The 25,066-nt window shown below is 36.6% G+C and overlaps 1 protein-coding gene across 6 annotated transcripts in view; it reads right to left on the bottom strand.

Annotated features, from left to right (window-relative positions):
• The window catches only part of CadN (neural cadherin), a 1,307,274-nt gene that overhangs the window by 992,599 nt on the left and 289,609 nt on the right, over positions 1-25,066 (bottom strand). For all 6 annotated transcript variants that reach the window (XM_090383767.1, XM_090383766.1, XM_090383769.1 and 3 more), the window contains one exon: positions 22,992-23,384. In XM_090383767.1, coding sequence (XP_090239893.1) covers positions 22,992-23,384 — 393 coding nt within the window. The remainder of the gene's footprint in view (positions 1-22,991; positions 23,385-25,066) is intronic.

Raw genomic sequence — 25,066 nt, 5'->3', positions numbered from 1 at the left:
AGGAATTTAATATCAGACTCAGTATACTATACTCAGTATAGTATACTGAACAACATGGATAAGTGGCTAAAAATAGGATTTTTGAAACGTCAGCCCAATACTAGTTTTTTTCATAGATGTAAAGAAATACTACCTGGTGGTCTGCAGTAAGTAAAGAATGCTTGAAGTGGTCCATGAATGATAAAAGATTGAGAAGCACTGATCTACATATCTCTATTCAAATAGTGAATAAAATTTAACATACCTATATAACTGTATTAATTCTAATGTGTAAAAGATAATTTTTCACCTATTTCAAATATAGATGCTATAGCAATTTGTGACATATTGTGAAAAGAGTATAATGTTGTTGTTGTTGTAGGTTTTACAGTGCAACAGCACCTAAAGGCCATTATGTGCCACACAGTGGTAAGAGGAAAGAGTATTATGTAGAATCAAAGACTTAAGATATGTTTCTTTACCAATAATAGTTTCTAATTTCCATATTAAAAGAACCATGTCTTGTCTATACCTAGATCTAATGCATTATGAAAAGGGTATTTTTAGTATCAATTTCACTTTTTACCTGACAGGCAAATAATGAAAAGTTCCATGTTACAGCATACTTCTTTCAACAGATACTGATTGTGTAAATATTGTGCACACATATATACACATTCACACACTGATCCTAACAATGTGTCTCTGATCGATGATCATTTGACTGAAGATCAGACATAGCTGAGGACCTTCGACAGTAATATGTTTCTTGACCACTATATATGATATCTGACTGCATTTCTTCAAGGATCAAAACTTGTTACTTGCTAGTTTATTTGATTTCTCATCTCATGTACTAATGTAAAGTGTACCAAGTTTGGTGAAAAGGAGCTTGGAGCTGATGAATTATTTATAAATTTAACCTGCGGTTCAATTCTAACATTCATATTGCAGATAATTTGGCTCCTTTTTGCCTGCTTCCCTTAGCATGCATTTGGCAATAACTCTAATATTAAGTTCAGATGCCTTTCCTGTTCCTCTCTTATGCAGACTTTGACATTCCAAATTACATACATGCCTTCTTTGTCTAGTTGAACTGCTGATAGTACTTTATTCTGATATATCGCCAATCAATCATTCTCAACTTTCAAGGTCTTTACAAGTACTCCCAAAGTCACTCACACCTCAACAACAAGGGAACAAAGCAGGCTAATATTTTTGGTGTAACCTACCTGTATTTCTTTGAACATTATAGCGTGGTCATAATATGCTCCTTGTAAACAATGAAAGAGACAGTTCAAGATTACCTAGAAAACATATTACCAATATTGCTTTTTTTTTTTTAACTTTTTTTTTTTTTTTTTTTTATATATATATAAGAACTGCTTTTAGGATTAAACTGGTTCTTGATCTGCAGTAGTCCTCACATCAAAGTGGGAACTAACCTCTATAAGTTATTTTAAAATTGAAAAGATCATTATTTCTCTTCTCTGTTATCTCTATAATTTTCAAATTTATATACTTTATATAGACAGAAGAAAAGAGTGAAATTTTGCTGTTAAACAGGAGAGTATTTGGAATAGCTAAATGTGCAAGAGGCAAAGTTCTTTTTACATCTATTAAAAATATTCTCTAAGTTGTTAAGCTTCTATACTTTTTTCCCCATTGCTAAAAAAAAAAAAAAAAAAAACAACACACCCATAAAAATCTACTTAGCATTTCACCAAAGTCTGTGATGGCCACCACGGCAGGTACTTTATTCTAATGAACTATAACATGCTTTACATTGGTGCCTCCACCTCAGATTTCGTCTCTCTTACCAGTGACATTATACCCTCATTGTTAATTTTACTCATCCCCTTCAGGACTGTATACATGTCAATTCAGGCCTGTGTTAAGATGTCTGGTTGCTGGACTTTGCATTACACAACCTCTAAGCTATTCCTTGTAGGAATAAGCACCTTCACTAATCTAGTCATGCTTTTTTGAACCCCCTCCAGATGCTCTGTCTTTTTTTTTTTTTCCATGCGTGCAAAGGTCCAAAAAAATCACTAATTCATTTAAGTGACAAATAACACATTACATGCAAGAAAAACGGGTTGTTATTTTTTTGTGAAAATTTGATAGCGACCCACTGGTGGTTTTCCCCACACTGTGGCACTAAGTATTGTCAATGAATGGGGATAAGTGCCAGTGAGTCGCCAATGTGCACATTAGAATTACTTCCTGGTACTGCCACAAGCATTTTTTTCCAATTTGTTCATAGTCTTGTGAGACTGATAATAGTTATTGCCTCCATATTGACTTCATTTCAAATACGTGCACGTGGGGAGAACATTTTCGTTTATCACTATAATCTATAGATTGAGGTAAATTCTTTAGATATTTCAAATTTTCATTTATCATATTTTGTATTTATAGATACCTATTTCTAAAAAGTTTTGAAATGAACCTCTCCACTTTTTACGGAAAACGAGCTAAAGATGAACATTTGATGAATAGAAGTGATAGTGATGATTCAGATGTACCTCTTTTGAAAGAAAAAGGTCCCCAAAAACATGATGAAAATCATCCAGGAACATTGAGAACAGAGTTCGGCTTGCAGGCAAAAGAGAAGCCGCAATATTTCTTTAGTGATGAATCTGACGATGGGTCAGAATTAGATGATTTAGACATACATTTCAATTACAGTGATGATAAGATCCAAACCTCAGAAGAATCTGATGAAAGTGATAAATATCATGAAATAAGTGATGAAAATAATGACCCAAATTCTCAAGTAATCTCCAATGCATCTAAGTCTAAAAATGTTATTTGGAGAGAGGTAAGAAAAACTAAAATTTCAATTAAAGAATATAATAAAGATGCTGAAATACTTGTTGAGGTTGATTTGAACAAACCTTACCACATATACAAACTTTTTCTAACCGATGATATCCTTCAGATGATGGTGACTGAAACCAACATATATGCACAGTACTGTTTGTCATCAGCAGCTAGTAATATACGAACGGCCAAAAAGAAGAAAGCTGATTTTCTAAGAATTATTAGAAAAGAAAACTGAATCAGAAATGGAAAAAATTTCTTAGAATATTATTGATAATGCAAATTGTCCATGTCACAGATATAAGATTACACCGGTCAAAAAAAAAAAGATTTATACTCGAATAATCTCAGTCAGAAATCTATGAGTAGATATCATTTCCTAGATCTGCTGAAATATTGCATTTCTCTGAGAATGAAACTGCCAATGGACAAGACCATCTTAACAAAATCAGAATTTTATTAGATAAAGCCAATAGGAATTTTCAAAGTATGTTAAAACCAGGAAAAAAACTTGATAATTGATGAAAGTTTGATCCCTTGGCGTGGAAGGCTACTCTTTCGCCTGTATATCCCTAACAAATTTCATAAATATGGGATCAAAGTTTATAAATTATGAAAATTGCCCAAGGGATATATACTCATTAAATCTCTATTTATACCAGAAAGGGTGATTCAGTGGAAAGTAAAGGACATTCCCATGCCATCTCAATGAAACTGATGGCTAATCTGCTCAATGAAAGACATGTTCTTTATTCGGATAATTTTTACACCAGTTTCACTCTAGCACAAGAGTTATTAGAAAAGAATATCTTTCTCTGTGGGACTCTAAGAAGCAATCGAAAAGGAATACCAAGGAATATTACAGGGAAAAAAATGAAATGGGGAGACACAATCGCTCTTGACAATAACAAAGGAGTGAAAATCATGAAATGGATCGATAAAAGCTAGTAATGATGCTAACAACATGCAAAACTCAGTGTAAAATTATTGAGACAGGAAAGAACAATAGAAAGGGAGAAAAAAAAATCAAGAAACCCAATGTTATTATCAGCTACAATCAAGCAAAGAAGGGAGTGGATATATCTGACCAAATGGCATCATATTATAGTAGCCTATGTAAAACCGTAAAATGGTATAAAAAAGCTGCAATGGCGATCATCTTTTGTATCATGCTAGTCAATGCATGGGTGGTACAGAGTAAATTTGAAACTAATAACTGTCTATCCATCCATCAATTCCAAGAAAGTATAATATACAGTTAATTGAATAACAAGACTACTACAAAAGTAACAAAGGCACCTGGCCGGCGAAGTTTTTTACTGCTCCTGGAATAGAGAAGTTTTTTCTGTTTTATTAGCTTAAATTGGCATATTAACTTATTTTCTAAAGTAGCTTTATATTCCTAGTTACGACACTTAGTTTAAAGTTTAACTTAGATAGAGATTTTGTAGGTATTACTTAGTATTGGTAAGGGTATCAAATCCATGTGTTACATGTTGCAGCTCTGCTAAACGAGAAGTTTTTTAGCCATATTTAGCTGCTTTATTGACCAATTGTTATATCACATTATTTTCTATAAGTAGCTTATAGACCTAGTCAGGATCCTTAGTTTATTCTGATTTGAGACAGCGAGATTTGGAAGTTAATACTTAAGTATCTGTAGATTTACCGTTCGTAACTTACTGCCATTGTAATATGATACAACGTTATATCCCGAACTAGATAGCGTAAGCTTAGTATAGTATAGTATAATATTGTCAATTAATTAGTAAAATCTATTAATCTTGTTAAACTTAATTGTCAATTAAATTGTACTTTTTAACTAAATACATATAGCAACTTAGATTACAAACGTAACATAATTAATTAATAAATAACTTGATACAGAAGTTATATAAATGGAACTCGTAGAAAATACTCTATACTGAAAAATATATATAGTGTTATAACTGTGTTGGGATACAAGTTTAGGGTATAATTTTGTAATGAAATTGAAATTTTATTGAAATTAAATCAAAATCATGACTCAGACCAGAGCAGCAAAGCAAAAGGCTCAAGCTAATGGGAGTGCTGTGGCGCAGGGGAGAACTGAGGGGGGCAGTTGCCCTCTGAATCACAGCCTTTTAAAATGCACTGCTTGCATGATGTTTGTGGAGCAATCGGGTACGGGGCATGATATTGCCGTGGGGGATGTCTTTGTGGGGGATGTCTTAAGGAAATCAGGCGACAACTCAGCGTTGTTATGGGCCTATATGACAGCTTGAAGGACAGGGTGGATGCCCTCAAAGGATCTAAATTGAGGGGCCCATCAAGCTCTCAGCTGCCCACATCAACGCCAGAGCTTCTACTTGGTCATCACGCAACACAGCGGCAACCCCCAAGGCAGAATGCGCTGGTCCCACAGGAACTAGTAGTTGTTGGTGACTCTATTCTCAGGGAAACAGGGAACATGCTTTGTAAAGAGGATAGGTGGAACAGTACCAGGGTATGTCTGCCAGGGGCAAAGGTTTATGACATTGTAGAGCGGATATCATCTTTTAAGGGCACAAAAGGTGGTATAGTTGTACACGTTGGCACTAATGATATTAAGAGTAGGAGACCAGCAGAATTACTTAACAAGTAATTAGGGTTGAATTTGAAAGTGTCTGCAATTCTGCCCAGACACGATAGGAGGGAGTATATGATGAGAGCCTTGTCAATCAATTCGGCCCTAGAAAGATTGTGCAAGGCTCAAGGGGTAGAATTTTTTTCAGCCTGGTCTGTACTTGTTAACAAGAGAGACTGCTTCTACAGGGATGGGATACAATTAAATAGAAAGGGTGCAAGAATATTTGATTATGCTATCGAGATAGTTATGTTTTGTTGTTTTTGTTATTTGGTTTTTAGGAGCATTAGCAACTAAGGCCATATTGCTCCGGGATATGCGGTGGTCATTCCCTGACCTTTCTGCATCTTCCGTATTTGGTGGTGACGGGCTCGAACCCCGGTCTAATCAAGAAGCGTGTGCTACGCACTGATGCTCCTTCCCACCTGGCTACGGAGGCGCCTATCGAGATAGTGTTAGGTGGGTTAGAAAACTGCTAGCTTGGGGGGATACAAGGACTAATAGATTAATAGTAGCCACTGGCAGAGGTGAAAGTGATTCTTGCACTGCTTCTATTGGAATGAGCAGCAGCCTGGAAAACAAGATGCAGGATATTTCAGAGACTGCTGGGAGTTGTTGCGGTGCAAGTAAACACATGGGTTGTGTTAGGGTAGCTAAGAATAGAAACAGGTGCATGTATACTTGCGTGTACACCAATGCTAGGAGTTTGGTAATTTGATGAATTATTGCTATAAGCATCAAAGGCGGATATTGTTGGGATATCAGAGACTTGGTGTAACACAGATATAAGGAATGCAGAACTGGAATTTGGGGAGTACAATGTGTACAGAAAGGATAGACAGGAGAGGAAGGGAGGAGGGGTTATGCTATTAGTTAAGAAACACACAAAATCCAAGGAAGTGAAGCCAGTCGACATGTCTGGACAGTGCAGTGTCGCGTCAGTTTGGTGTGACATAAGCATTGGGAGATCAAAATTGTGCAAATGTGACCCCAATTCACAAAGGAGGATCAAAGGCTGACACAAGTAATTATAGACCTGTGGGTTTAACTTCTGCTCCAGGAAAATTAATGGAGACACTGGTTAAAGAAACATTGCAGGATCATCTAGACAAGACTTCAGTTATAGCACAGACATAGCATGGTATTGTTAAGGGGAAGTCTTGCCTGACCAATTTGATTGGATGCTATGATGCAGTCACAAAAGAACTGGATGCAGGGAATAACTTTGATATTATATACTTGGATCTTAGAAAGGCTTTTGATACTGTTGCACATGGAAGACTGCTACACAAATTGGAGCAGTGTGACATTGGAGGCAAATTGCTGCTATGGATAAAGGGGTGGTTGAGGGGGAGAAGACAGAGAGTGGTAATCAATGGACACTGCTCATCGTGGACTAATGTTATTAGTGGAGTCCCTCAGGGTTCAGTGTTGGGTCCATTGTTGTTTTCTGTATTTATAAATAATATTGATGATGGTATATCAAGCTTAATGTCCACGTTTGCAGACGATACAAAGGTTGGCAGGGTTGTCAAGGACACTACTGACACTATGCTGCTGCAACAGGATCTGGAAAGGTTGAGCAGATGGGCTGAGAGGTGGCAAATGAAGTTTAACATTGACAAATGTAAAGTACTACATATGGGAAACAGAAAATCCCAGAGCAACATATCAACTCTGTGGTACCACACTGACAGTGGTAGAGAATGAAAAGGACCTGGGGGTACTTGTGCAGGCAAATATGAAGTTTTCTGAGCAGTGCAGACGGTCTGTAAGAGTAGCTCATGGTGTCTTGTCAATGATATACAGGAATTTTTCTAGCAGGGATAAGGAGGTGATTATTCTCTTGTATAAGGCAATGGTCAGACCACATCTTGAGTACTGTATACAGGTCTGGAGGCCTCATTTCAAGAAGGATGTAGAGCTGCTGAAACGAGTACAGAGAATGGCAACAAGATTAGTGAAAGAAACAAAAGGTTGCTCTTACGAAAAAAGGCTTAAGTTTTGCAAATTACGGTGTCTGGAGACTAGGCACCGGCGAGGTGATCTGATTGAGGTGTATAAAGCCTTGAATAGTTTGAGCATGCTCAATGCCGATGGGATTCTTCCTCTTGCTCAGAATAATCACCTGAGAGGGCATAAATTCAGATTGAGGAAAGAAAGATGTAGGATAGATGTGCAGAAATTTGCCTTTAGCCAGCGGATAGTTGGTTGGTGAAACAGACTTCCATCCCTTGTTGTGGAAGTTGATAGCCTAAATAAATTTAAGGCTCGGCTGAACAAGTATTTCGAACGAACAGAGGTATAATGTGGAAGTGGGGTTTTTTTTTTTTTTTTTTTTTGGCTGATGCTGCATAAGCTTGCTTTCTTGCATCATATGCCCCTACTAATGCTAATGCTAATTCATACTTTTTGTAAAATGGAAGGTCAAGAAAATTTCTGAAAACAGAAGGAAAGAAAGAAGCACACTGAAAGGCAAAAAAGTTAAAACATTTTGTCAAGATTGTGAAAATCAACCCACTTTGTGACTAGAATGCTTCAACATAATTCACTGTAAACAAAAATAATTATATTTGAAATAAAAACTTGACAACTATTGGTACCTTTTTCTATTCCAACTACTATGATTTTATATACCCCACAAAAACCTCAATAAATAAAAAATATTGATCCTGGGCTGACACTTGGTAGATAAATATATAGGGAGGACTGGTGAATCCAATAAAATGCTTAAACACCGGATGCTTAATGCCAAAACTGAATATGACTCGTAGCACAATGAGACTGGGTTGCAAAGTCCAATGATAATAAGCCGCAACGATAACTGTGCCCATTGGACATTACAGCAGCGATCAACTGGTGGGTCGCCCCAGCATGAACGGGTTCAAGATGTAACTACCATCAAGAATAAAGGGAAGGGTTCTTCTTTCATAAATGTGACTACAGTGGTCTCAGACAGTTTTTAAATTTTATACAGTGGTATCAATTGATGATGTTACCAATGGTGAATTCTAAATGGGAAGCCTTCAGGGACTTAATCTTGGAGGCTACTAGGCTTTTCATACCAATTAAGAAATACTGTTCAAGATTCAGGCCTAAATGGATGTCGGATGAATTAATGAGGCTCGTGGCAGAGAAGAAAAATGCTTGGGATGCATATAAATTATCAAGCAACACAGACGCCCATGGTAGATATAAGCTAGTCTATAATCAAGTCACAAAGGAGGTTACGCAGGCAAAGGCAGATTACGAGAAATCTTTGGCAAAGGATGCAAAGAAAAACAGCAAAGAGTTCTTTACTTAAGCAAACTCTAGAAGGAAGGGAATGAATCAGATTGGTCCACTTAACACAGATGGTTCGACTATTGATGATTCTACTCAAGTAGCTGATAAACTGAATGAATATTTTGCATCTACATTCACACATGAAGAGTTATACAGCAGGCCTCCGTTATAACGCGGTTCGCTTTACGCTGATTCGCTATAACGCTGTTCTTATATTATAACCCGTATCTGACTATAACGCTGTCACAGATCGCTATAACGCTCTTTTACAGATTGAATTTTTGGCATATTTAAACGAAATCGTTTCATTTGTTGGAGTCGATAGCTTGAAAATGAATAGCAAAACAGCATTAAAACGTTTTCCACACCGACATGAGAAATTTTCCCACGCTCAGTGAAATTTTCTCGCGCGCTAATTTAATTGCAGTACAGTGACTTGTTACGTAGTTCCGAGATCAACATTTTAAAAAATGATCAAATATATTGCTTGTAATATTTACGTTGTATGCATTTATCCGAAGTCTACTCATCACTCAGTATCGTATTAGACATCGTGCGAAACGGACAGTTTACTTGAACATTGTATCGTAATTAATGCAACCAACGCAGTTACATTTTCGAAGAGTTAATAATGGCCAATAAGAATGAAAAAGCAACAACATCTGAGCGCAATACGAAGACTATTAATGTAAGGAAAAAGACTGAATTCGAAAATTAAATTAGACGTTTTGAAACGAATCGATTCGGGTCAAAGACAAGCGAATGTGTGTGCCATAATTTAGGACTTGCAAGTTTAACTGTAAGAACAATTATAAAAAAAAAATAAAGAATTAATTTTAGCAGCAGGAAAGATAACTGTTCCACTGCAAGCAACTAGGGCTAGGCCGGCTATTAGGATTGAAATGGAAAGACTTTAACTAATTTTATTGAAGATAATATCCAATGCAGAATTCGGTTAATATTATTAAAAGAGAGAGAGAGAGAGAGAGAGAGAGAGAGAGAGAGAGAGAGAGAGAGTAGCCAATATAATCTGAAGAAAACTCACCTAAAAAAAAAAAAATGTGGAACCATTTAAAACTAGTAAGGGCTGGTTGAATAGATTTAAAATCCAGGGAGAAGCCGCAAGTGCAGATTAATGAGCCGAAACTTTCAAAAAAGAACTTGTTAAAATTATTGAAGAGGGGTATTATGTATTATACTTCTCAACAAAGTTTTTAACATAGATGAAGCAGGACTTTTGTGGAAACGAATGCCTAAAAGAAGTTTCATATTGAAAGAAAAAAAAAAAAAAAAACATGCCAGGTAAAGAAGAAAAAAACATGCCAGGTTTCAATGCGGCGAAGGATCGGTTGACTTTATTGTTGGGTGGTAACGCTGCGGGGGATTTAAAATTAATACCCCTTTTAGTTTATTTGGAAGAGGGCCAAAGTTCAACCCAAAATCGACACATTTTTCTTGATTAAATTCATCAATTAAATTAAATCAATTTAGATCAATTAAATTCATGATTTTAATTGGAATTTTATGTTTAATTTTGATACGTAAGTAGTTACTACATAATTATATACGTATGTAATGCAGAATATTTTATATGTACAAATATTTGAATATTAAATATTCTGACCGACATTTGTGCATCTTTTCACTACCGTTTATTATTGATTAGGAAATATCCTATGGCACCGACCACAACTCACAAATACATATGTTACCTTATGGGAATGTGGCGCTCGCTTAGCACGGATTCACTTCACGCTCTGTTTTTACGGAACCAATTATCAGCGTTTAGCGGGGGTCACCTGTACAAGCAGGGGAATGCCAGAAGTTTATCAAACCCTAACAGGGAGCTATTTTTTTGCATTTGATTTTGTAATAACTAAGAGCAAAGTGGGGGAGAAATTGTTCAAGTTAAAAAACAAAAAAAAAAGGCATGAGGGTGGATGGAATCTATCCAGGTATATTGCAGAAGGTAGCAATGGAAGTTAGCAAACCTTTGTCATAATTATGAGAGCATCCTTGGAGGCAGGGGAGGTCCCCATGGACATGTGCAAATGTATCCCCAATAAGGGAGAGACAAATAATTATAGACCTGTTAGTTTAACTTCTTTTCTGGGGAAAATAATGGAGTCACTGGTTAAAGAAGTGATACACGATCACCTAGACAAGACTGCAGTAACAGTTCAGACACAGAATCGGTTTGTTAAGGGGAAGTCTTGTCTGACCAATTTGATTGAGTACTACAATGTGGTAACAAAGGAACTAGATGCAAAAAATAATTTTGATATCTCATACTTGGATTTCAGGAAAGCTTTTGATACTTTTGCACATGGAAGACTGCTGTACAAATTGGAACGATATGGTATTAAGGACAAATTGCTGCAATGGATAAAGGGATGGTTGAGTGGGAGACGACAGACAGTGGTAAAAAATGGACACTGCCCTATGTGGACTAATGTTATTAGTCGAGTCCCCCCCAAGGGTTCGATGCTGGGCCCATTTTTGTTTTGTGTATTTATCAATGATATCGATGAAGGTATATCAGGCTTAACGTCCAAGTTTGCAGATGATATAAAGGTTGGCAGGGTTGTTATTGACACTGAAGACAGTATGCTATCTCAACAGGATCTAGAAAAGTTAGGCAGATGGGCTGAGAAGTGGCAACTGAAGTTTAACATTGACAAATGCAAAGTACTGCATGTCTGTAGCATTAACCCAAGAGAAATTAACCCAAAAAAAAGACCTGGGAGTAATTGTGCGTCAAATATGAAGTTCTCTGAGCAGTGCAGACAGGCTGCCAGAGCAGATCATGAAGTTTTGTCAATGATATATAGGAATTTTGCTAGCAGAGACAAGGAGGTGATTATCCCTTTAAGGCAATGATCAGGCCACACCTTGAGTACTGTGTACAGGTCTGGAGGCTTCGTTTTAGGAAAGATGTAGAGTTGCTAGAACAAGTACAGAGAAGGGCAACAGGATTGGTTAGAGAAACAATGGAGTGTGCTTATGAAGAAAGGCTTAAGTTCTGCAAGTTGCAGCATATGTAGACTAAGCACCTGCGAGGTGATCTGATTGAGGTGCCTAGTCTACATATGCTGACTAGGCACCTGTGAGGGGGATCTGACTGAGGTGTATAAGGCCTTGAGTGGTTTGAGCAGGCTCAATGCTAAAGGGATACTACTGCTTGCTCAGATTAAGAACCTGAGGAGGCATAGATTCAAAGTGAGGAAAGACAGTTGTAGAATAGATCTGCAGAAGTTTGCCTTTAGGCATCAGGTAGTTGATTGCTGGAATAGACTTCCATCTGTTATTGTTGAAGTTGATAGCTTAAATAAATTTAAAGCTGAACTAGACAAATATTTGGAGTGACCAAATGGGCGAAATGGGAAGGGGTTTTTTTTTTTTTTTTTTTGGCTGATGCTGTATAAACTTGCTTTCTTTCATCATATGCCTCAGCTAATGCTAAATAGAACTGTAGCCAACAATTCTGGCAAAAAACCAGAAGACTCAAGTAACTGCTAGATAGGATGCAAGTTACCCAGTTACCCACTCTTAGCACTTTCAAAATTGAATTTTTTTTTTTTATTATTATCATTTATTTATTTATTTTTATTTTCTGTACCATGTAGTCTGAGTCAGCTTTCCTGGCAACCCCACAACCTATTTACAGTGCTGTACCACTGAACAATTTTGATGTACAAATATCTCATGTTCTCTCGGAAAAGGGTCAATTCATTCTCAATGTAATGTCCATATCACAATACCATACTATGAAGGTATCTGACACTATAAAGTCCGAACACAAGATTGTGATGATCTTCGTGGATTCAATTGACACTTGGAGATACACCATGAAGATTCAAAATGAGTAGAAGCCCAATTCAGGAAGTAGATGTCTAAACCAGGAACTTCACAATGAAGAAGTTAAATTTTCCTGAAACGTCTCAACAGTACAGCAGTTAACAGTAACGGGAATAAGTGATACTGAATTTGAACATAGGGAGTATAATGTATACAGGAAGGACAGACAGGACAGGACAGGAGAGGTAGAGGAATTATGCACTTAGTTAAGAAGAATATTAAATCTAAGGCAGTGCATCCAGTTGACTTGGGTGACAAGTGCAATGTTGAGTCAGTTTGGTGTGATATAAGCAGTGAGAAAACAAAATTCAGAGTAGCAGTGTTATAGTCCTAAAAATGTGATGAGTATACCAAACAGCTATACAGGGAAACAGAGTGGGCCAGCAAATCACAATGTCTAATAATGGGGGATTTTAACTTTCCAAATATTGACTGGAATTTGTGGGTTGGTCAATCACACTAGCAAGACTTTTGCAGATTTCTTGGATGACTATTTTCTAGCATGTTAGAGAGCATGTTTCTGGCATGTTAGAGAGGAAGCAGGAGGAAGCAATACTTTTAATCTGGTTACCAGCAGCAATTCTTCATGTATTATGAATCTGAAGGTAAAAAAACCCACTGGGTGGCAGCAATCATGGTGTACTAACGTGGAATTTAATTAAAGACACAACTACTGTCAAGGATAAAAAGGGAAAGGCTTTTGCTTTCATAAGGGTGACTGCAGAGGTCTCAGACAGTTTTTAAATTGTGTGCAGTGTGACCACTGATGATGTTAACAACAGCAAATTCTAAATGGGAAGTATTCGGGGAAATAATCAAAGAAGCCACTAGGCTTTTCATACCAACAAAGAAATACTGTCAATTCTAAGACCTAAATGGATGTCAGCTGAACTATTGAGTCATGTGGCAGAGAAGAAAAGTGCATGGTATACAAATAAATTATCAGATGATACGGAAGCCTACGGTAGATATCAATTAGTCTGTAATCAAGTCACAAAGGAGGTTAGGAAAGGCTAAGGCAAATTATGATCAGTCAGTCTCTAGCAAAGAATAGAAAGAAAAACAGAAAAGACTTCTATACTTATATTAACAGGAATCACATTGAGCAACGATGTCTACAGGTTAACTATTGATGACCCTGCTCTGGTTGCAGACAAATTGAATAGGTATTTGGCATCTATATTCATACATGAAGAATTTTTTAGGGGAGGTTATGCCAGAGTTTATCAAACTCTAATAAGGAACTAAATGACTTTATGATAACTGAAAGGAAAGTGGAGGAGAAAGTTTTGAGGATGGACATAAAAAAGCCACCTAGGTCAGAGAGAATCTATCCAATTATATTAAGGAGGCAACAAAACAGGTAAACAAACCCTTAGCCATAATTACAAGGGCATCCTTAGATTCAGGAGAGATCCCTATAAACTGGAGAAGTGCAAATATATTCCCAATTTGCAAAGGGGGATCACAAGGCAACATGAGTAATTACAGACCTTTTAGCGTAATCTCTGTTCCAGTGGAAATAATTGGATCACTGGTTAAAGAAGTAATGCTGGACCATTTGGACAGGCATGCAATTATACTGCAATCAGAGGAGGGTTTTGTCAAAGGGCAGTCTTGTCAAACTAATCTGATAGGTTACTATGATACAGTGACCAAGGAACTGGAAGCAAAAAATAATTCTGACATCGTATTCTTGGATTTCAGGAAGGCTTTTCATACTGTTGTGCATAAAATACTGCTGTACAAACTGGAGCAACGTGACATTCAGGGAAAGTTACTGATATGGATAAAAGAATGATAAAGTAGAAGACGACAGAGAATGGTTTCCAATAGGCACTGCTCTTCATGGACTACCGTTATTGGTGGGAATCCCCAAGGTTCAGTGCTGGGTCCATTGCTGTTTTCAATATTTATCAATGATACTGATGAAGATATATTAGGCCCAATGTCTAAATTTGCAGATGGTGCAAAGATTGGCAGGGTGGTGCCAGCCACAAAGAAGCTCCTAGATACACTGACCTTGAGCATGTCAGATATGGGCATTAGTCTTATTGATGTTCCTCCCTCACATGATGATGCCACCCTACAGCAAATCTTAAAACACTGTTTGTTAAAAAAAACATGACCATAACCAATAATTTCCTCCAGTCCAATCACAATCCCATCGCTATCATATCACTGCAGGCACCTAAGGATGGATGTTCATCAGTACAAGCTACAAATACTGTCAAAAGAATATACAATCCCAAATACATCAACATTGAAAAAGTTGCTACTCTTTTCCAACTTTATCCGTGGAACGTATTTGCTGAGCTGAACATCAATGAGGCTGCCTACTGGCTTTCAAGGTGAATGGAATTCACTGAAAGTCTGCAATGTACAAAATATGCATCCTTAGTCTCCACTCAAAGCCATGGTGGAATAACCTCCTGACAAAGGACTTCATGGAAAAATGGGCAGTCCATACCTCCTACAAAAGGTCGCTTTCAGAAGTCTCATATGCCAAATTTTCCAAAGGATGGATTTCCAGAGAACCAAACAATCAGCTATTCACAATTTCATGAATGGTCAGCTGTCCAGGGTAAAAGTGTGTGATCCACAAGTCATACTTACACCTCTCCGCATCTATAGATGTCCAGGAATGGTGTGAGCATGTGCTGCATTTTAAGAGATAACTGCATGTCCGAAGATTATCCTTGGAATGAAGAGCTTAATGTTTCATCATCTACCAGTAATACTGAAATTTCAGAAGAACAGCTAATAAGAGTAATAAATTCACTATCTGACAAGTCCACCATAGGAATTGATGCAATACTGCTTTTTAGTTTCAAAATTGCTTCTTATTTAATCGGCAGAGAGCTCATCCATCTCTATAACAAAGTACTCAAACAGGCACAGGTGCCTGCAAACTGATTGACTTACAGAGTCATGGCAGTTCCAAAAAAGCCTCATGCGAAATCGCCCACAGACTTCGGGCCAATATCAATTGCCTCGAGAAGTGCATCTATAACGAGGTTGTAATTGCAATCTTTGCACAGGGGCCCGAATATACCCATTATGTCATGCCTAATAGATCTATCGTAACCTGCCTACAGTCCTTATCACAGAAAATCCTTCACACCTAGAATGATGATTAAGGGTTTTTCTGGACATGAAATCTGCTTTCGACTCAGTAAAATTCACATCCTTTCTTGCCTTACTTGAAAGTTTCTATAGGTTATCAGGCAATATACTCGAGATCCTCAAAAGCCTTCTATCTAGGAGAATGCTTCAGTCTGTAAAAGCATGGATGTAGGAATCTCACAAGGTGGGATTCCTAAATCCATTCTGTCAATATGCTAAAATGTTTTGGCCTGTCAGTTAATCCTGAGAAATAAAGATATCTCAACTTTATTCCAAGTCAGAGGTTGGTTGGGTTTTATTGGCACATTAGCAACTAAGGCTATAATGCACCAAAACCTTGTCATAAAAAAAGTAAAACTTTCAGTGACCTAATGAATTAGGTCACTCCAAGTCAGAGGACGTCTACTGATACTCCATCATCCTTACTTCCAGAATTAGCAGGAAATGTTCTGGCTACTGCTGACAGTGTCAAATTCCTAGGAGTAATCCTTGATGTGAAAACCTCACCTATAAACAGCAAATCCAAGATCAGTATTCCAAGTCTTGTGAGCCTTCTGGAGAAGGAAAACAGATCTGTCCAAAATTCACAATAAACAAATAATAAGGAAATAACTCGCAATTTACTTCAGTAGTATGCTCTCCTATGCCGTGGGAGTTGGTCTGCCACACTTCCAACCAGACTCAAGAAACTATGGGGGTCTAGAATTCTGGGTGCTGAAGTGGGCCACCTTCTGGTCTCACCAGATCTTTGCTACATCTAAATATGCATTCTGTGCCAACCTTTGATACACGCCCACAATCCACATAACACATGTGCTAAAAATAAAGGCATTCCAAAGAAAAAGAGCATTATGTATGTGGTTACGATTGTCTGGTATTATTGTAGGTAAGTGAACAAATTGTGCAAAATCATTAATAACAGCAAAAGCCTTTGAATCTTGACCAGCTGGGAACATATGACTAAAAAAAAGGGAAGCCAACTGGAGATGTGAACACTGAAATCACCAAGGAAATTTAACTCAATGTTAAGAAAGAAGTAAAGTTTCAGATTTTCTGAAAGATTTGTAGTTTGGAGAACAACAGAAAGAACAAATTAATTTTTCAGAACAGGGTAAAAAAAATTATACCTACAGGACATCAAACAAGGAGATTCCAGATCAGCATAAGTACTTTTAACACAGCAGTTAATTAGTACAAATAAGATGATTGATGGCTAAAAGAACCAATGATTACAATTTTGTCAGAAAAATAAATCAAATGATACTAGGAAGACTGCAGATGAAAATTCACATCACTGAGATTAGAACTGAGACCATGTAGATCATGAAATCAATTAGGAAGTTTTTGGTGTGATATACGTGAGGTTGAGAGTGGTTGTGTTGCATAAATTCATGAAATTTTTAGACATAGTATACAGTCAGCAAGACATACCAGCTCCTTAACGTAACGTGGGATTTACTAAAAGATGTAATTACTGTCAAGGGCAAAGGGAAGGTTTTTGTTGAGGTGACTGCAATGGTATCAGGCAGTTTTTAAATTCTATGCAGTGGAATCAACTGATGATGTTACCAGCAGTAAATTCTAAGTGGGAAGCATTTGGGGATGTAATGATTGAAGAAATTAGGCTTTCTATACCAACTGAGATACTCTTCAAGACTCTGACCTAACTAAATGGACGTTAGATGAAATGATGGGACCTATGGCAGTGAAGAAAAATGTACGAGAATGCATAAAATTATCAGGCGATACAAATGTCTACAATAGATATAAACTAGTCTGTAATCAGGTCACAAAGGAGGTCAGACAAGCTAAAGGAAATTATGAGAAGTTGCTGACAAAGAACGGAAAGAAAAACAGAAGAGACCTCTTTACTTATGTAAACAATAGAAGGAAGGGAATGAATCACATTGGTCCACTAGATATGAATGTTTTAATTGTTGAAGATCCTGCTCAGGTTGCTGACAAACTGAATTAGGTATTGTGCATCTACATTCACACGAGGAATTTTTTAGAGATGGAATGATGGAAGTGTCTCAGATTCTAAAAAGAAGTTGAATGATTTTGTGATAACCAAGAGGAGAAAAGTAGAAGACAAGTTGTTGAAGCTAAATGTAAAAAAAAAAAAAAAAAAAAAAGGGCACATGGGGTGAATGGGATCTATCCATTTATATTAAAGGAGGTAGCAAAAGAGGTAAGCAAACCTTTAGCCATGATTATGAGAGAATGGATTCAGGGGAAGTCCACAAAGAGGATCAAAGGATTACATGAGTAATTACAGACATGTTAACTTGACTTCTGTTCCAGGAAAAATAATGGAGTCACTGGTTAAAGAAGTAACACAAAACTAAATAAACAGGAATGCAGTTATAATGCAGTCATAGCACAGATTTGTTAAGGGGTGATATTGTCTGCCTAATCCGATTGGATACTTTGACATAGTAACAAAGGAACAGGATGCAAAAAATAATTTTGATATTATATACTTAGATTTCAGAAAAGTTTTTGATACTGTTGCACATAAAACATGAGCAGTGTGGCATTAAGAGAAGCTTACTGCTGTGGATAAAGGGATGGTTGTGTAGGAGGAAACAGAGTGTAGTCATTAATGGGCACTGCTTTTTTTTGGACTAATGTTATTAGTAGAGTCCCCAGGAACACTGGGCCCACTGCTGTTTTCTGTATTTATGAATGATAAAACGATGAAGGCATATCAGGCCCCATGTCTAAATCTGCAGATGATATAAAGGTTATTAGAGTGATTAATCACAGTAATTGGGGTATGCTATTGAACAAGATCTAGACAAATTAGGCAGATGGGCTGAGAAGTGGCAACTGAAGTTTAATGTTGACAAATGCAAGGCACTTCATATAGGGAGCAATAATCCCAGATTATTGTACCAACTGTGTTGCACCACACTCAAAGTAGTGGAGAATAAAAAAGACTAGGGGATAACTGAGCAGTCAAATATGAAGTTCTCCCAGACAGCACAGACAGGCTGCAAGACAAATCATGGGGTTTTGTCAATGATATACAGAAATTTTGCCAACAGTGACAAGGAGGGATTATCCCTTTGTACAAGGCAATGGCCAGATCTGTATGTAGTACACATCTTGAGTACTGCAAAGAGACCTGGAAGCCTCACTTTAGGAAGGATGTGGTGGAGTTCAGAGAAGTGCAATGAGATTAGTGAGAAGAACTAAAGGCTACTACTACCAGGAAAGATTTCAGTTCTACAAACTGAAATGCCTGGAGACTAGGCACCTGTGAAGGAGACCTGATTGAGGTGTTTAAACTTGAATGCATTAAGTAAGCTCAATGCTTACAGAATCTTTCCTCTTGCTCAGACAGGCGCCTCCGTAGCCAGGTGGGAAGGAGCAGCAGTGCATAGCACACGCTTCTTGATTAGACCGGGGTTCGAGCCCGTCACCACCAAATACGGAGGATGCGGAAAGGTCAAGAAATGACCACCGCATATCCCCAGAGCAATATGGCCTTAGCTGCTAATGCTCCTAAAAACCAAATAACAACAACAACTTGCTCAGACACACACACACACACGAGGAGATATAAATTCAAATTGAGGAAGGATAGTTGCAGAGTAGATGTGTGGAAATTTGCCTTCAGCCAGCAGGTGGTCAATTGTTGGATCAAACTCCCATCTGGTGTAATAGAGGTGAGTAGTTTGAATAAATTCACGCAAGAACTAGAGAAAGTGCAAGAAGAAGGAATGAGCAAGTGAAACAGGAAGTGTTATCACTTTTTTTTTTCTTTTTTTTTTTTGCTGATTTCTATACGTTTGCTTTCTTGCATAATTTGCCACTTCTAATACTAATAATATGGCCTCAGCAGCATCCCAACCCTTCAGCATACTCAATACTTGGATTCTTCTTCCAGTCACAATTGACATAATAGATGTATAAAAATTATTCACTAGCTGATCCAGATGCCCCCTATAGCAATACTAATAGGTTCATTCTGGTAGAGTAAAATGGCCTGCAAAAACCATTTTAAAATGATCTCCTTTAAATATACAGAACACTGGGTCTTGACACATATACTGGAGGCATTAATAACATATATATTGGAGGTGTTAATAACTAAGCATTAATAACAGAAAAGATGGGGATATACTAGAGCATTGCTTTAGAGAAGGAGCCAAGCCTCCATTCAGCAAATGATGGTATTGCACAGGGTGTTAAAATCTCTATCACCAGGAGTTCATCTATTAGCAATAGCATTAGTAGAGGCATATGATGTAAGAAAGCAAGCTTATATCAGCCAAAAAAAAAAAAAAAAAACTTCCCGTTTCACCCATCCATTCACTTCAAATGTTTGTCTAGTTCAGCCTTGAATTTATTTAAGCTGTCAACTTCCACAACAACAGATGAAAGCTTGTTCCAGCAATTAACCACCCGATGGCTAAAGGCAAATTTCTGCACATTTATTCTACAACTGTCTTTCCTCAATTTGAATTTATGCCCCCTCGGGTGTGAAATCTGAGCAACAGGAAGAATCCCTTCAGCTTTGAGCTTGCTCAAACCATTCAAGGGCTTATACACCTCAATCAGATCACCACACAGGTGCCTTGTCTCCAGACCCTGCAATTTGCAGAACTTAAGCCTTTCTTAATAACAGCAACCCTTTGTTCCACTCACTAATCTCGCTGCCCTTCTGTATACATTCCAACAGCTCTACATCTTTCCTAAAATGAAGCCTCCAGAACTGTATGAATTACTCAAGATGCAGCCTGACAATTGCCTTATACAAGGGGATAATCACCTCCTTATCCCTGCTAGCAAAATTCTTATATATCACTGACAAAATGAGCTACTCTTGCAGCCTTTTTGCACTGCTCAGAAAACTTCATATCTGACTACACAATTAGCCCCAAGTCTTTTTCATTCTCCACTACCCTGAGTGTAGTACCACACAGTTGGTATGTTACTCTGGGGTTACTGCTACCCATATGCAGCACTTTGCATTTGTCAATGCTAAACTTCAGTTGCCACCTCTCAGCCCATCTGCTCACCTTTTTCAGATCCTGTTGCAGTAGCATAGTTTCTGTTGTTAACAACCCTACCAACCTTAGTATCAACTGCAAACTTGAATTCACAGATGGTCAGCCACACCACTCCTCAACCTGTTGGTTCACACCTACGACTAACATAAGGTTGTTATATCTAAGGTTACTAACAAATTACCAGCATGAAGAAACACAGGATTTGGTTTTAGACCTCCAAATGGCGACTTCAGCTATCATCACTCGAAGAATGTCCACAACAAACCACTGGGTCTAAGTGACTTGTTTAAATTGTTTTACTAGGTTTGAACTAATGGCAATATTTTTACAGGGCCTATAGTAAAAAAAAAGGTAGGCAGATGAAATCGCTTTGGAAAATATACATAACATGTTCTCATTTCACAAACAAAATAATACTGCAGATATTTGGCTATGCAAAGCTAGCATGAAAGTATGGCACCCATTCTAGAACAATATGTCCTAAAGGACACATTTAACTTGGCTGAAATCAGCTACTTTATTTCTATTGGTGAAAAGTAAAGGAAACACAGGCTGTTGCCCAATATCCAGATGTAAGCACTAACTTGTCAGGTCTTCTATTTTGTTTTGTTGAAACTCTTGACTAAGCTAGCCAAGCCTGGTCACTACAGAAGTTCTAGAATCAAATTAAAAAAATAACTAATATTAATAAAATAAATAAGTGACCTGACCAAAGATTAAATGAAAGGAGTGGGGGAGAGTGGAACTGAAGGAAGCTTGCGGATGCCTTAAATGACTAAATGAGCTAAAAACAACCTCCTAAACTATATTAATTAATTAACCTATGAACCCCATAAATATGGAGTTCATAGGTTAATGGTTTCTTAACTTGGAAAAAACAAACAACTTCCTAAAAATCATTAAGAGCTTCAAAATATAGATACTTTTCTGAGAAATAAGATTTCTTTTTTTTTTTTTTTTTCTACAAAAATAAACTCTGCCCTGCTACAATATACTGAATCTAAAACAAATAATACTGATAATGAAAACTGTGATCTACACTAATCTTTGCCAAGGGATGTTCAGAAATAAACCAAAAACTCATTTCAAACAATTAAACACTAGCAGGTTAACATAAGATGAAAATGTTCTGAATGATCCCAAAAAAAGATACTGTACAGAAAAAAATTATAAAAAAAATTAAATCACAGAGAAACGAAAAAGGAAGGAAAGATGGCCAGCAGTGCTGACTCTTAACTCCTGATGGCAAAACCATAAAACCCTATATCTAAATCTCATTGCATTTGAATAACTGCTGAAGAATAGACTCCTCCAAACAGCCAAAGCCTCTATGCTATGTACAGAACCAGAATCAAAAGAACACCTTTCATAACCAGTAACCAGCTCTGAGATAGTAAGAATTGTTTTTTTTTTTTTTTTTTTTTTGAGCCTATACTAAAAAGGTGAGTAAGTAAAACTGCTTTGGATAAAAGGGGCAGAATTGCAACTGTATTTCAATAGTGACATAACATAACATATATGCTAACATTTCCTAAACAAACTTCTGCTGTATATACCCAGCTAAAAAAAGCTAGCATGATATTGTAACACCTAATTTAGAACAATACATCCAAAAGGACATATTTAACTTGGATGAAACTAGCTACTTTATCTCAATTAGTGAAAGTAAATCTCACATCATGAAAACTTTGTTTGCACAGATTAATACCATATTTATGAATAAAAATAGTTACTTCAAAACATGCAATCAGATAAGCCATTACCACAGAAATTAAAATAAAATATATATATATATATGATGAATTTTTTAATAAAGACAGTGACTCTATCCTAATCTACTACAACAAGTAGGTTGTAGGTTTGCCTCTGGTCTCACTAATCCTCTCTCAGTTCATCAATTAACTGGAAATTCTAAATTAAGAGAAGAATTTCTTTATTTTAGAAAAGAATCATCTCAGAAAAGGTTAACTGAAAATGCACGCTTCTGTTATGTGGCTAACTATCAGCTGAATGAAATGTAAATGTCTGTTCAAGAAATATTTCTTAACCAAAATAAATACAGACTTAAATTGAAACTGTTGAAGGTGTAAATCTTGAACTACTATGTTTCTTTTTTAAATAAAATGTGTGGATAATAATGAAGTATAGGTATTTTTTCAGAAAAATATATAACACTTAAAGGCTTACCTGTTCTTTCTTGAACTACTATGTTTCTTTTTTAAATAAAATGTGTGGATAATAATGAAGTATAGGTATTTTTTCAGAAAAATATATAACACTTAAAGGCTTACCTGTTCTTTCTTCAATCTGAAACATTCCAGACACAGTTCCACCTCCAACAAAACCAAAAAAAATATTGTCTCCATCTTTATCACTTGCAACTACTGTTGTCACCAAAGTATTAGGTCCAGCATTCTCATCAACATTTGGAGTATACACATCTTGACTAAATTTTGGAGGTTCATCATTTTTATTTTCAGTATATATCCGCACTGTTGCTGTCCCAGTTAAAGGAGGATCTCCCTTATCAGTAGCCCTGACTGTCAGTACATATGTGTTATTTACATCTGCATCAAGTCGCTTATTTGAATAAATAATACCTTTATTGTCAATTGTAAAATCATCTTTATCCAATGAATATTCAATTTCCGCATTCTTTCCTTGATCCATATCACTTGCAGATACTGAAAGAAAAGAAATAATTCGATTGACTGTCAAATTGTTCAATAATCCAAATTCAGAAGGAACTAAAATGATATTGTGATTTATTTAAAGTCACAACATAATTTTAAGATAATTTATGAAGATTTACAATTTTTAAATAAAAATCAGATTTTCTAAGATTTTTTATTAACAAAATAAAACTCGTCAGTGATTAAGACAATTATGGCAATAAAGTTCCAAGACTGGTGCTGTTGCAGTTATGTTCAATGACCAAAAATAAATATAAGTGGTATGTTGTAGTTCAAACTTCCTCCAACAGATTGTGGTACAGAGATCGTCAGTAGGCTGATGGGTTGCAAGTAACAACAACTTTTGTTAGTACCGTTAATGTTCCATTGTCATGATTTTTCAACAGAGTAATGAATGAATATAAAATTTTGCCTTAAACTGTGCAAATCTACAACAGAAACGTGAAATGTTAAAAACTGTTTACGGTAATGAAATGTTATATTGTACCAGTGTGTTTGAATGGTATTAGCACTTCGCAACAACCCATTAAGCACACGTCCACCAATCTCTCTCAAAACAAGGACAGAGTTGCAAACATTTGGGAAATTGTGGCAAGAGATTGTTGTTTGACCCGGAAAATGATGGCTGATAAGTTGGACATGAATAAGGAGACAATTCATCAAATTCTGCATGAAGATTTAGAGAAAAGGAAGGGCTACACAAGATTTGTACCTAACAGCCTCATGGATGAATGAACATAAGCAACGATGAATGGCATCATCCAAAGACTTCATCCAGAATTGTAAAGAGAATCATAATTTCCTTGACTGTATTGTCATTTGAGATGAGTGTTGGGTGTTTCAGTGCAACCCAGAGACATGCAATGGACTTAAATCATCACAACAGCCCAAAAAGTTTCACTTATAGAAGTCTAGGTTCAAGACAATGCTGATCATGTTTTTTGACAAACAGGGTGTGGTTCACAAGTAATTTGTACCTCAAAGGAAGAGAATTGATAGTGCATTCTACACCCTGGAAATGTGTTCAATATTCTATTGAAGCACATTTCTAGGGTGTAGAGTGCATCTCAGAACTTCAAGTTAAAAATTATTATTAATCTTTTGTTCCCTCTGAAGTGCACAGTAGACTCGAAATAATAGCATCCCAAATAATGGCACATCAAGACTGGATGTTTACATACAGTGCAGATATCTTGCAGTGCCGAAAAAAAGAAAACGGCAAGTCACGTGATTACTTTTTTGTTTAAATTCACCATTTTGAAAGTGAATTCTGTACTGATATCAGATTATACCTCTGTTTTACATTTATTTTAAATTAAAAACCCCTCACTATGGCTCCTAAAGTTAATAAACCTCATACAGAGAAGAAAAGAAGAATAATTAAGAACATTAAAGCTTAATGGCAAACTTGATATAATAATATAAAACAGAACGGGCGTAAGTAGGAATGTATTAATGGTAGAATATAACATTGGATCATCAACGTGTTTATGTTTTTTATGCGAGGTTAATAAAATTGCATTCTTAATTCTCTATTTCTTATTTAGCCTTATTATTTCTGCATTAAATATTTTAAAAATAACACTTTCTAGATAATGGAAAAATCAAAATAACTGCATCTTGAATCCCAAAAGGTGATTCAAACTGTTATTCTGAAAGTCTACTGCATTTAT

The sequence above is a fragment of the Mastigoproctus giganteus genome, chromosome 10 (genome assembly GCF_048544385.1).
Source record: "Mastigoproctus giganteus isolate SK-2022 chromosome 10, ASM4854438v1, whole genome shotgun sequence".
NCBI lineage: Eukaryota > Metazoa > Arthropoda > Arachnida > Uropygi > Thelyphonidae > Mastigoproctus > Mastigoproctus giganteus.
This window is presented reverse-complemented; position numbering and strand designations above follow the sequence as displayed.